At 37.5% G+C, this 13,227-nt stretch overlaps 2 protein-coding genes across 5 annotated transcripts; one reads left to right on the top strand and one right to left on the bottom strand.

The window, feature by feature from the left end:
• Window positions 1-1,457: 1,457 nt before the first annotated feature.
• Window positions 1,458-10,096, bottom strand: LOC307162188 (dual specificity protein phosphatase 18). 4 transcript variants are annotated; one of them, XM_079877363.1, is made up of 2 exons: window positions 7,063-7,142; window positions 1,458-2,308 (listed from the first exon to the last, which is right to left on the bottom strand). In XM_079877363.1, exon 2 carries the CDS (start codon window positions 2,298-2,300, stop codon window positions 1,734-1,736), a length of 567 nt encoding a protein of 188 aa, XP_079733489.1. In that variant the 5' UTR covers window positions 2,301-2,308; window positions 7,063-7,142; the 3' UTR covers window positions 1,458-1,733. The 4 variants fall into 4 exon arrangements, with proteins under 4 accessions (XP_079733489.1, XP_079733492.1, XP_079733490.1 ...); XM_079877366.1 differs by lacking the exon at window positions 7,063-7,142 and adding an exon at window positions 9,905-10,096 and having other exon boundaries at window positions 1,482-2,308; XM_079877364.1 differs by lacking the exon at window positions 7,063-7,142 and adding an exon at window positions 6,822-6,886 and having other exon boundaries at window positions 1,482-2,308.
• On the top strand, window positions 8,812-9,898 carry sft2d3 (SFT2 domain containing 3). Its single transcript, XM_079877361.1, has one exon. The coding sequence runs from the start codon at window positions 8,971-8,973 to the stop codon at window positions 9,646-9,648; it is 678 nt and encodes a 225-aa protein (XP_079733487.1). The 5' UTR covers window positions 8,812-8,970; the 3' UTR covers window positions 9,649-9,898.
• Window positions 10,097-13,227: the final 3,131 nt, after the last annotated feature.

Raw genomic sequence — 13,227 nt, 5'->3', positions numbered from 1 at the left:
TATTGGTACAGTAGTCAACATTTGAAGTGGATCAAAAAGAGTTCATCAAAGTTGTCCCAAAACAAGAACGGGTATTGTTCAAAATAATGTATAACTTTGATGAAAGGTTATATATATATAGTACCAGTCAAAAGTTTGGAAACATTACTATTTTTAATGTTTTTGAAAGAAGTCTCTTATGCTCATCAAGCCTGCAGTTAAAAAAAACAAAAAAACAAAAAAAAAACAGTAATATTATGAAATATTATTACAATTTAAAATAATGGTTCTCTTTTTTAATATACTTTAAAATGTAATTTATTTTTGTGATGCAAAGCTGAATTTTCATCAGCAAGTACTCCAGTCTTTGGTGTCTTATGATCCTTCAGAAATCATTCTAATATGCTGATTTATGATCAATGTTGGAAACAGTTGTGCTGCTTAATATTTTTTTTATAACCTGAGATACTTTTTTCAGGATTATTTGATGAATAAAAAGTTAAAAAGAACTGTATTTATTTAGAATAGAAATCTTTTGTAACAATATACACTACCGTTCAAAAGTTTGGGAACAATAACTATTTTTTTTTAAAGAAATTAGTACTTTAATTCAACAAGGATGCGTTAAATTGATAAAAGGTGATGGTAACGATTTGTTAGAAATGTTTTTATTTTGAATAAATGCTGTTTTTATGAATAAATGCTGTTAACGTTTTACTCATCAATGAATCCTGAAAAAAGTATTCCAAAAAAACATATTAAACAGCACAACTGTTTCCATCATTGATAATAACTGAGTATCAAATCATCATATTAGAATGATTTCTGAAGGATCATAAGACACCAAAGACTGGAGTACTTGCTGATGAAAATTCAGCTTTGCATCACACAAAATAAATTACATTTTAAAATATATTAAAAAAGAGAACCATTATTTTAAATTGTAATAATATTTCATAATATTACTGTTTATTTTGTTTTTTTTTGGCAGGCTTGATGAGCTGCAAGCTGATGAGCTTGATGCAAACTGCAGGCTTGATGAGCATAAGAGACTTCTTTCAAAAACATTAAAAATAGTAATGTTTCCAAACTTTTGACTGGTACTGTATATATATATATATATATATATATATATATATATATATATATATATATATATAGTAGTCAACATTTGAAGTGGATCAAAATGTCTTTAAAACTTTTTGAAACTTTCAAACAAGACTTTGTCAAACAAATATTACAATTACATTTTCAGTTCATTTTAATTGCACTTTTAAAATTTGAAAAAGGTTAAAAGTCTTAAAAGGTTAAAAGTCTTAACATCATGCACATCATACTGTAGAAATCCAAGCAAACTTAGCTTTAGATTAATTGAGATAAAGATGTTCAGAGCAGACCTCCCATTCATTAGCCCTGAGCCCATGTGAGTCTGATGCTCCAACAGTGTCCTCTGTTGGTTAAATAATGCAACATACTACAACATTTCAACATTTATTCACGGAATTCCAACCAGGCCACATCAAAAACGAACAAAAAAAAGTTAAATGCATTAGAAACCAGGAGGAAATGGCAATTAAGACTCTTAAAATCAAATGCTGGCAGAAAAACAAAACAGTCAAGCTGAAGTACTGATATGGTCTGTTTCACAGCATAAGGTCCTGTCCATCCAAAGTGATACTTTCATTGCCCTTACAATATGAAAATGGGACATTTAAAGTCCACTTTTGGCAAAAAGATCAGTTTGCTATTGTTGATTAAAGTGCCAAAGAGGTGAATCTTCTAAGCCGTCTCGGCCTCGGTGATGGAGGACACTGTCTCATGCTGTTCTTGGAAGGTAGTTTTGGTGTTTTGGGCATTGGCACTGGATCCAGCGGTTCTGCTACTTTCACAGTATTCTTACCGTAGAGTTTCTTCTCATAGTTCAGAAGTTGAGTCCAGAATCCCGTGTTGAGGCGGATGTAGGGTCTGCTGTCTTTAACCCAGTTGTGTGCCTGTCTCAGAGTCACTCCTCTGTACTTCATGAGGTAGGCCATTATTAGAGCCGGTGAGCGACTCATGCCCGCGGCGCAGTGCACTAGCGTTCCTCCATCTCTGTTGTTGTGGATTCGAGCTGAAACGTGCTCAAAATGATCCCCCAGACGGGCATTTGGGTGGTCGGACACTGCAACACGTATGCACTCCACACCGGGGTACATGGGGCAGGTGTGGGACAGGGTCACGTTCACAATGAGTGTAATGCCTTTGCGGGTCATTAGTGCCTGATTCATAGGAGCATCAGCCCCGCTCAGGAAGAGGGTCGGCGTTATCTGTGATAGTGACATGATACTGGCTGCATGGAAAGAAAGAATATTAGTTTTTTAAATAATAATAATAAACAACCAACAACAAGACAGTTTAGAAACAGTTTGGGCATTAAGCTATTCTTGTTATGCTTTATTATTATTATTCTTAATATAATATAGTAGGCTATTTATACTTTTTTTTTTTTTTTTTTTTTTTTTTTATTGCTCCATGGTAAAAACACAAAACATTTCATTTTCTTCTTCAGATAATTTAAATTCCCATGAGCAAAAGGGAGCAGAAAGATTTTATGATTTTATCTTATGACATTTCTCGAGGTCCACTTTCCTGCAGAGCTTATGCTGCATTCACACTGTAAGACTTGAGAAATTAGAAAATGCGGGGCCATCTGGTTGAGGAACGATCACTCCCCAAGAAGACAAAGGACGTTTCTGGAAATGAACATTTGAACTCTCTCTTGAGAAACTAGCATCCCCATGCAAGACGAAATCATGATGTTCAACAAATAAAAAAACAAATATAATACAAATGAGCAAATGATAAAGCACTTATTGTTAATGATATGATTACAGACTATAACCTATATGTGACTATAACCTCGTGTAAACTTCATTTAGCCAAGGCTGCAAAGTCGACTCTGTGTTACAAATATGTTATACCTATCACTTCTGCCACTATTAATAATCTTCCTGATCAGTTTCATCATCTCAGCATCCCAGATAGCTTAGAAGAACTGGATATTTCGACAGAAACTTTTAACTCTCTCTTTTCCAGCACTTTAGACACATAAACTCTTACACATTACTCCTTTGCGCTTAAAGAAGATTAAAGAAAATAGTCCAACGCCGTGGTACAACGAGCACACTCAGGCCCTTAAGAGAGCAGCCAGAAAAATGGAACGAAACTGGAAGAAAACAAAACTAGAGGTATTTCGCATTTCATGGAAAGAGTACGATTGCAGATAGAGAGGCTTTAAAAGCTGCTAGATCTTCTTATTTTTCAACCATATTAGAAGAAAATAAACAAAACCCAAGATATTTATTTGAAACAGTGGCTAAACTAACAAAACATAAAGCTTCAAGCCCAGATGGTTCCAAGCAGCACAGCAGTAATGTCTTCATGAACTTCACTTATAAGATTGATAACATCAGGGAGAAAATTATTACTATGCAACCGTCTACTACAGTATCGCATCAGGCAGTGCATTGTAGTCTCCTTGAGGAAAAAATGTATTCATTCATTGCTATAGAGAGGAAGAATTTTCTAAACTCGTTAAATCATCTAAATCGACAACATGTATGTTAGACCCTATACCGACTAAGCTACTGAAAGAGATGCTTCCAGAGGTCATAGATCCTGTTCTTAATATCATTAATTCATCTTTGTCATTAGAATATGTACCAAAAACTTTTAAGCTGGCTATGATTAAACCGCTTGTTAAAAAACTGCCAATCTCGAATCTACCTTTTCTGTCAAAGATACTAGAAAAGGCAGTATCTTCACAACTATGTTCTTTTTTTAGAAAGAAATGATATCTGCGAGGATTTCCAGTCCGGATTTAGACCGTACCATAGTACTGAGACAGCTCTCATTAGAGTCACAAATTATTTGCTCTTATCATCCGATCGTGGTTGTGTCTCTCTATTAGTGTTACTCGATCTTAGTGCTGCATTTGACACTATCGACCACAACATTCTTTTAAATAGACTCGAAAATGATGTTGGCATTAGTGGAATTGTATTAGCATGGTTTAAATCATACTTATCTGACCGTTATCAGTTTGTAGCAGTAAATGAAGAGATGTCTAATTGATCACAAGTTCAGTACCACAAGGCTCAGTACTAGGACCGTTGCTTTTCACTCTGTACATGCTACCCTTGGGAGATATCATTAGGAAACATGGCATTAGTTTTCACTGTTATGCCGACGATACTCAGCTCTATATTTCTTCACACCCTGATGAAACTTACCAATTCTCAAAATTAATGGAATGCATAGCTGATATAAAAAACTGGATGACTAGTAATTTCCTACTACTTAATTCTGAAAAAACAGAGATTCTAATTATTGGACAAAAAACTTCCTCACGTAATAAGCTAGAAAACTGTCTAACACTTGATGGCTGCTCTGTCAAGTCTCCGTTGTCGGTTAGGAACCTGGGTGTGCTCTTTGATACCAATCTTTCATTTGAAAGTCACGTGTCTAGTATCTGTAAAACCACATTTTTTCATCTTAAAAATATATATAAATTACATCATATGCTAATAGTTGGCACTAATTCAAGTGTACTTTTACAAGTATAAAATTTCCGTTTAGGACAGCAAAATGCTGCTCGACTAACCTAAATAGGGTGAGTCTGACCTCTGTTTAATGTAACGTTATTTTAGTTAAGTGTACGTGGGAAACCATGGCATGACCAAACCAAAGCTACTACCAGAGAGGTAATATTGGACGGCTTATATCTGTAGTGGTGGTCATGACCTCTGTCTAAAGAAAACGTTACTTTAATTCAAGTGTATACAACCAAGGGGGCTATACAAAATATCTTAGAGTAAGCGTGAATGTGACCGTCTAAGATACTAGCCAATTACCTCTGTTTAGTGACCCAAAACTGATGAGCTTGTGATCGTGGGCCCACATAATGTGAACGGCCGGTGTGACACTGGCACCCGAATGAACGAGGATAATAAAAGTAAAGAGTTAAATAGAATAATCAAAAATGCTGCTAAACTATTATATAAATGACCAATAACTAATTGGCATATAACCTAAATTCGAGGTTGCGATAAAATGGAGTCAGATAAAAGTTTAATTGGAATTAAATGACTTTGCCACACGGAAAAGACAGTAACATGCAGTAAACCTTCACCTGCTTATCGGAAACTGTCATTGGACCGATTGGGCCGGCCTTACAACACCATGTCGTAATCACCACGTGGCGTTCTTACCAAGTTGTAATTATGAGCTCTATGAAGATGTGAATGCTTTTTACAAGTTGGAATCTCATAATTATGCTAATTACGACATGGCGTGAACGTGCCTTTAACCCTAATCAAACACACCTAAACAAGCTAATCAAGGGCTGTGTCAGAAATCGCCCCCTAGGGCATTATTTGAGGGGACAGCCATTTGTAGTGGTGTCCGAAACCATAGTGAAGGTTATGATGGAAAAGCGGCTATGGACTTAACTGACAAGCGGCGCACATGGCAGCCATTGTAAGTTCACAAGACCGTAAGTGCATATAAATTGTGCCATTTGGGACATGGCCCAACTCAACAGCTAAAGAATACCCATAATGCACCGTGAGAGTTGTGACAAATTAATTCCCGAATCTCGCCAGAAGATGGCGCCCGCAGCTGAATCATCCATCCGTTCATTTCCCAAACCGCTGGTCCAATGTGGGTACAGTGTAATATCATACTTTTCAATTGATTATTAAATTGTTTAATTAAGGTTTATACATGCTAGTTTCCATGACAGAGTTCAAGATAAATGATCAAATGAGTCAAATGATTATCAGCAAGCACAAACTATGCAAAAGCGGCAGCCGTCCAACAGCACACTCAATGTCCGAATTCACTCACTTGGACTATATTAGTGGAGTAATGTAGGGAATAGTGAATGAGGATAGGGGGCGATTCTCGAAGTTACAGACAGCTGAGTGAGATTAAGGCTGGAGCTGAACTCTGCAGGAAAGTGGACCTTGAGAGACCGATTTGAGAAGCCCTCTTATAAATAGTTGACTGCAGCTTCAGTTGTTCTCAAAAAATCACAAATATATATACAGGTCAATGAACATATAAGATAAAGGAAGTAAAAAATCTTTTAAAATCAAGTTTAAAACACATGTGCCAATTTCTTAGAAATGTTTTCATGTTAGATATATATGGTTTTGTAAAACTTTCAAGGAAATTTCGGTAACACTTTATTATAAGGCTCATTAGTGAACATAATGTTAATTTCAACATTTGCAAATACATTATTCAAATCTTGTAAACATTAGTTAATGCACTGTGAACTAACATGAACAAACAATGAACAGCTGTACAAAGATTAACAAATACTGTATTACATGTATTGCTCATGGTTAGTTCATGTTAGTTAATACATTAACTATTGTTAAATAATGAACCTTATTGTAAAGTGTTACCGAAATTTCAAGGAAAAAACTTGCCAGCAATGTTTCAATCCAAGAGATTTGTGCTTCATCAGGCACAAAACTACAGGCAACAATATCGTTAAATACCTTTATGTATAGTCAAAGATGCTCATCATAGAAGATGAGTAGGCTATTAAAGTCAATGTGTATGAACTGCATTTTGAATGTGTTTTTTAAATAAATTGACCTGTAAACGTGTTAGAATGAGTCTGTAAATGAAGAGTCGATACATTCATAGCAGCAAAAACGGTAAACTGCAGAGGAATATGTCAAAAACAAAAACCCACAAATCAGCAAAAGCCCAAACTGCAGAGATATGACAATTAGTTTTGTTTTAAATATGAGACATACAAGACAACACTAAAAAAGGCATTTTCCTACCAGCTGCTGGCTACAAAACAACAGTCGTGTGCAATAAGCTAAAAACAGACACGTGAGTGTTTCATATGCACTTTCCACTACCGTGTGGAACATGCACATAAGTCACATGCATACAGTCTATGAATACACAGTCTGTCAGGACACTATTTGTTGACATTTCTACTTATACTGTTCAAGTATATTTAAAATAGTATCAATCTGTGTTTATTTATTGTGCCCAGTGTTTTAAGGCTAAACTGACCTGGTCCCTTGGTGCGTGTGTCTCTCTCTCACACTTGTGCTGGACACTAGAGTGCAGGGATATCCCCCATTGACACGTTCAAACCCCAAAAAGGCTTTGAAGACAACTGGCCAATGAAGAGAGAGATTAATTTTAACCTCCCTCTGCATCCTTCGCTTCTGTCTGTTTATGAAACCAAACAAATAATTCAAACTTGGACTTTTATTAACTGATGTCAAGGTTTGGAAATGTAGAACAAGAAGACATGTGTATACTTAAATTCAAACTTGAATGCAATTCAGTCCTTTATGAGATAGACAGATCAAACGCTGAACACATGTAACAGAAATATAAATGAAGCAAAATCAAAAATGAAAACATTTTCTTACATGTAGCACTTTCTTTTGCTGACAGTTCATCAACAATAAGAACCATAACAAAATGAAGACAATTAAAAGGAACATATCAATATACTAAATGTTTGTATTTGTTTATTATATATTAAATTAAATATTTAACTATTTTTTTATTCATGCTACAGAACATGAACAATACAATGAGAAATATTCATCCAAAAGTTAAATCAATAAATATAATAAAACAGTGCCAGAGAACAATACAATACAAAATATATAAATAATAAATAAAAGGAAAAGGGTGCCACTTTATGCAACATCATACCGCTTACCATGTTATATAGGCTCTAATTGTCTTTTGACCTTTACAATTGCGTAAATCAATACAATAAAGCTTGAAATCATTTTGAAAGTGAGAAAAATTTGGTTTGGAGTCAGACCATTTCATTTCACCAGATTAAAATTAACATTAATATGTTGAATCTACTAATTTCTTCTTAATTAAACTTCCATATCAATCCAAAAATGTCTGTGCAATGGGGAAAAATAAATAAAAAAAGGTTTCTCTTTCACCTTTATACAGATATTGCAAGAGTAGGGCCTAATCAATATTTCGTTTTCCAGCACGTTTTAGGGTTGTTTTTCTCATGACCATAGATGGCACAAAATCTCATCTCAGCACTATTGGCTACGCTATTTTTAATTTTGTCATTTCATCTAAATATTCAAATTTGTCAGTCGAAACAGTTTTGAGGTTAACTGATCTAATTTGGTGTCTCTGGAAAATAGTGAACTATGACACTGTATTATGTTGAATATCAAATATTATCCCTGGTAGCGGACCAACTTACCCCTCTTTTAATATTTGCCATGTTGTGCTATAACAAGCAAATTTGCAAATGTTTCTTTATATTTCCTATAATAACACATTGGCTGATGCATCATCATCCTGCACGTGCTTAACCTAGCATAAATATGTTACAATTTTAAAAAAGGCTGAATCCACATCTTCCCCCATCATACCCCATTTTCATTATTTTATAAGAGGCTTCTTTTACTTTGTTATTAATGTAGAATTTATCCACTATTCGACCATCTTTGCGCCAATTCTAATCTCCAAACACACACACACACAAAAAAAAAATGAGCTGGAGGATAAACAATGCAAGTATATTTCTAATGTATTTAAGCTATTTGATTAAAAATGTACTTCTATTTGTACAGATACGACATTAAATTGTGTAGCATATAAAGAGAACGAATGCGACTGATAGAAGAATTAAGTTTGTTGAATAGGCCTATTGCAAATGCAACAAGAATGCTTCAGCACAGTATATTATATAAGTATATTATGCAATTATAAACATTTGAAAGAAATAGGTATAATAAATTGGATTTAAGGTCATTTTGTAAAGTAGATATACATTTTTTCCCCTTCGTGCTCCACACTCCAGTCCAGTAGGTTTGCCAACCGCCATTAAAAACAAAAGAAGAAGTCCAGAAACGTCACTGTGAGACGTCATCACAATGCCACAACAACTTCCTGTTTTCGTTCCACATATCCTTCTTAATAATGGCAGAATTAAACCGAGAGCTCCAGGAATATTTGGCTCAGTCTAAAAGCGGCGCGAAGACGATATCCCAGTCCAGTTCCAGCACAACCATAGACTTTAATGAGCCGGAGTCGGTGCCCGAGAGCTGGTTCGGCCGGTGGTCGAGTCCGTTCTCCAGAGCCAGCAGCCGCGGAGCGTCATCATCGGGCCCGGGCTCGAGCAGCGGCTTCTCGTGGCCCTGGTCATCGGAACCGGACCCGTGTTTACCGGGCCTGAGTCGATCCCAGCGGCTGGTCGCGTTCGGGACGTGTATCTTCTTCTCGGCTCTGTGCTTCGGGCTGTCGGCGCTGTACGCCCCGTTGCTCCTGCTGAAGGCGCGCAAGTTCGCGTTGCTCTGGTCGCTCGGCTCCGTGTTCGCGCTGCTCGGCGCGGCGATCCTCCGCGGACCCAGTAAACTCATCGCGACCCCGACCCCGGGCGGCGCGGTGTACCTGTGCTCTCTGGTGGGCACCCTGTACGCGGCACTCAGTCTCCACAGCACCCTGTTCACCGCGCTCGGGGCCGGCCTTCAGATCGCCGCTATCGTGGGTTATATTGTGGCTTTGTTGCCGGGTGGGAGTGCAGGGATGAGGTTTGTGGGTGGCATGGCAGCGTCTGCTATTAAAAGGACTATAACTGGTAAGACCATGCCTATATGACCACATGACCACGGACTAAACAACACACATTTTACCATGGCAACTTTTTTTTGGAGAGTGACTGGGTCTGGTAGATTGTGAAACTCTGGCTGGCTCTGGCTTGGCAATACAGTGTGAGCAGCACTCTCTGGATGGGGATCTATACATTTTGTAATTTTCACCACAAGGACCATATATATGACCAAGGCATCAATTACTACTTGACTTTTAACATTTCTGAACTGCTTTTGAAACTGAGCTTTATAAATAAACTTACTGAATGTATCTTGTTCTGTGTTCTCTACACATCATGCCCTTTGGTCCGAAGGAAGATAAGCCATTTATTTCATGACAGATCACTTTTGTATCGCATACAATGATCAAAAATGTATAGTAGTGGTTCTCTATCCTGGTCTTTGAGCACAGATGTTTCCCATGACACACAGTATTGGTCAGGGTTCCTCAAATCCAGTACTAGAGGGCCACTCTGCAGAGTTAGTTCCAATCCCTAATCAAACACACCTGAACAAGCAAATCAAGGTCTTCACTCACTAGGGATGAATCCGAAATCGCCCCCTATAATAAATAATAACGTCCACTATGGTTTCAGACACCACTACAAATGGCTGTCTTCTCAAATAACGCCCTATTTGAAGCGACAGCCATTTGTGGTGGTGTCCAAAACCATAGTGGACGTTATTGAGTGCACCCATTCAATCCCACAATGCACAGCTGTGACGAGTGTACAACTGATGTACACTCAACAGTTGTCCGAATTCGCTCACTCGTTTTTTATTCACTCCTTCAAGTGAACAGTACTAGTGCATAGTGAATGAGGGTTTAGGGGGCTTTTTCAGAAACAGCCTATATAGACAATTGCACATAGGCATGTTTGATCAGGGTCTGAAGTCAAGTCACATTTATTTATTTAGCGCTTTTTACGATAAAGATTGATTCAAAGCAGCTTTACAGAGATAACAGGAAAATAATGCAACAAAATTAGTGTCCAGAAGAAAATAGTGTCACAGTCACGCCTAAGTAAGTTCAGTGACGTTTCATTTTTGTTGTAAAAAAGTTAGTTCGTTCATTTATATATACAGACCCTTTCCAAAAAATTAGAATATCATGGAAAAGTTTATTTATTTCCATAATTCCATTCAAAATGTTAAACTTCCATAGATTATAGATTCAGGGCCCACAACTTAAACGATTTCAAGTATTTAGTTGTTTATTTGTACATAATTTGGGCTTCCAGCTCATAAAACCCACGAAAACAGGATTTCAAAAAATTTGAATATTACATGAAATCACACAGTAATTACACAGTGATACCATGGTCATTGAACCAGGTTTTGGCTATTTTGGCAGTGTGGGCAGGTGCAAATCCAGCTGGAAAATGAAGGAAGCATCTCCATAAAGCTTGTCTTGCTGAAGGAAGCATGAAGTGCTCTGGAAATGTCCTGGTAGTCGGCTGCGTTGAGTGGACAGCACAGTGGACCAACACCAGCCGATGACATGGCTCCCCAAACCAACACAGACTGTGGAAACTTCACACTGGACTTCAAGCATCTTGGATTGTGTGCCTCTCCATTCTTCCTCCAGACTCTGGGACCTTGGTTTCCAAATGAGATGCAAAATTTGCTCTCATCAGAAAAGAGGACTTTGGTCCACTGTGCTTTATTAAATCCAGAGTCAACGCAGCCGTCTACCAGGACATTTTCAGAGCACTTCATGCTTCCTTCATTTTCCAGCAGGATTTGCACCTGCCCACACTGCCAAAAGAACCAAAACCTGGTTCAATGACCATGGTATCACTGTGTGATTTCATGTATTATTCAAATTTTTTGAAATCCTGTTTTCGTGGGTTTTATGAGCTGGAAGCCCAAATTATGTACAAATAAACAACTAAATACTTGAAATGTAAGTTGTGGGCCCTGAATCTGTAATCTATGGAAGTTTAACGTTTTGAATGGAATTATGGAAAAAAAATGAACTTTTCCATGATATTCTAATTTTTTGGAAAGGGTCTGTATATAGCCGTTCTGGAGAAAACAGTGATGTCATCGTCCAGCTCAGTTCAGTTCTCATATAATGGTGTCAATGCAGGCAGATCAATATTATTGTTAAATATTAAATTAAATGTTAAATTTAATGTCCCCAACTAAGCAAGCCAAAAGCCAATGGCAACAGTGGCAAGGAACCAAAACTCCATCAGTGACAGAATGGAGAAAGAAACCTTGGGAGAACCCAGGCTCAGTCGGGGCCAGTTCTCCTCTGGCCAACGAACGAACAGTGTATGATTATGATTCAGGCAGCATTACAGGTCAGAAGTCAGATTGGATTAGATCAATCAGAATATTATCCAGTAAACTCAGAAGTAAATTCTGCAGGACAGTGGCCCTCCAGCGCTGGATTTGAGGAACCCTGGAATCGGTTCTGGAGCTTTTACTAATGAGCTGATGAGTTGAATAAGGCGTTTGAAATAAGGGAGGCATCCAAAATTTGATTTGTGTGAACAACGTGAACACTAGCGAAATCTACATTGAGAACGTTTCCTTTCCACCCTCACACAAAACTCTCGATTGCTTGAATTTCTATTGAGATGCCTGGAGTTTGCTTGTGAAGTTTCGCTGGGCAATGGTAAATGTGGCTGCACCTTAAGATCCACTAAAATAACTTCCCTCCATTTAGGAAAGAAGCTTTTACGCCACGCGGGCACATTTATAATTGCTCTGTGAAATCCAGTCATAATTCACACACTCTGGAGTTTCGCTTGAGGGTGATACAAGTGAAATCTGCACCTCTGCAACTTTTGTTTAAGTGGGTCAAGCAAATTAGTTACGTTGACCAACAAAGTGTTGAAATTGAGCGGTTGACAATGGACCTTTTCTTGTCAAATAATGTGTAAGTCAACACTGAAGGCAAAAAAAGCTGTGGGACATATAACAAATCACAGATATTCAGATACAGTGTGGTTGAGATCTTTGTTTGCATGCTCTCAGAATGCATGACTTCCATGATGGCTCTCCAGACAGCAATCATTGTAATGGTTTACCTTTTGAATCTTCAGAGATGTGTAATATTCAATATTTCTCTCCTACTCATTCTATTTGATGATTAATGTTCATGAGGAGCAGTTCTCTGGTCAAGTGTGATCAATGTGAGCAGTGCCGTGATGCTGCAGATGTAGAACCAAAACAGAATTATCGACTGGAAAAAAGTGTAGTGTTGCACAGAGTCGTAACCAGGCCCGAAACAACGATCCCAGCTGCAAGAAATTTGTCTGTTCACACTGAATGCAAAAATGGATGGGGTATGATGAAAACATGGGGATACAAAACAGCCAATCAAAACGGTTTTCCTTCTTTGCGCATTCTCCCACACTTGCAACACGTGTAACGTAAAACACATACCTTCTATTTATAACTTCCAATGCTTCGCTAGATAAAATGATTTTAATTGTTTTTTCATGAAAAAGAGTTTGTGTGTAGGCAGAGCTAAAAACCCACAATGTGTACTGTTCTCTGTGGTTAATTAGGACAAAAACTATGGGAGAGAGAGCTTGAGAGATTTATTATCACTTTGTCAAACCTGGTTAGG

This window comes from Squalius cephalus (genome assembly GCF_949319135.1).
Source record: "Squalius cephalus genome assembly, chromosome: 7".
Taxonomy (NCBI): domain Eukaryota; kingdom Metazoa; phylum Chordata; class Actinopteri; order Cypriniformes; family Leuciscidae; genus Squalius; species Squalius cephalus.
Note: the sequence above shows the minus strand (reverse complement) of the source record. Positions and strands in the feature narration are given on the sequence as shown.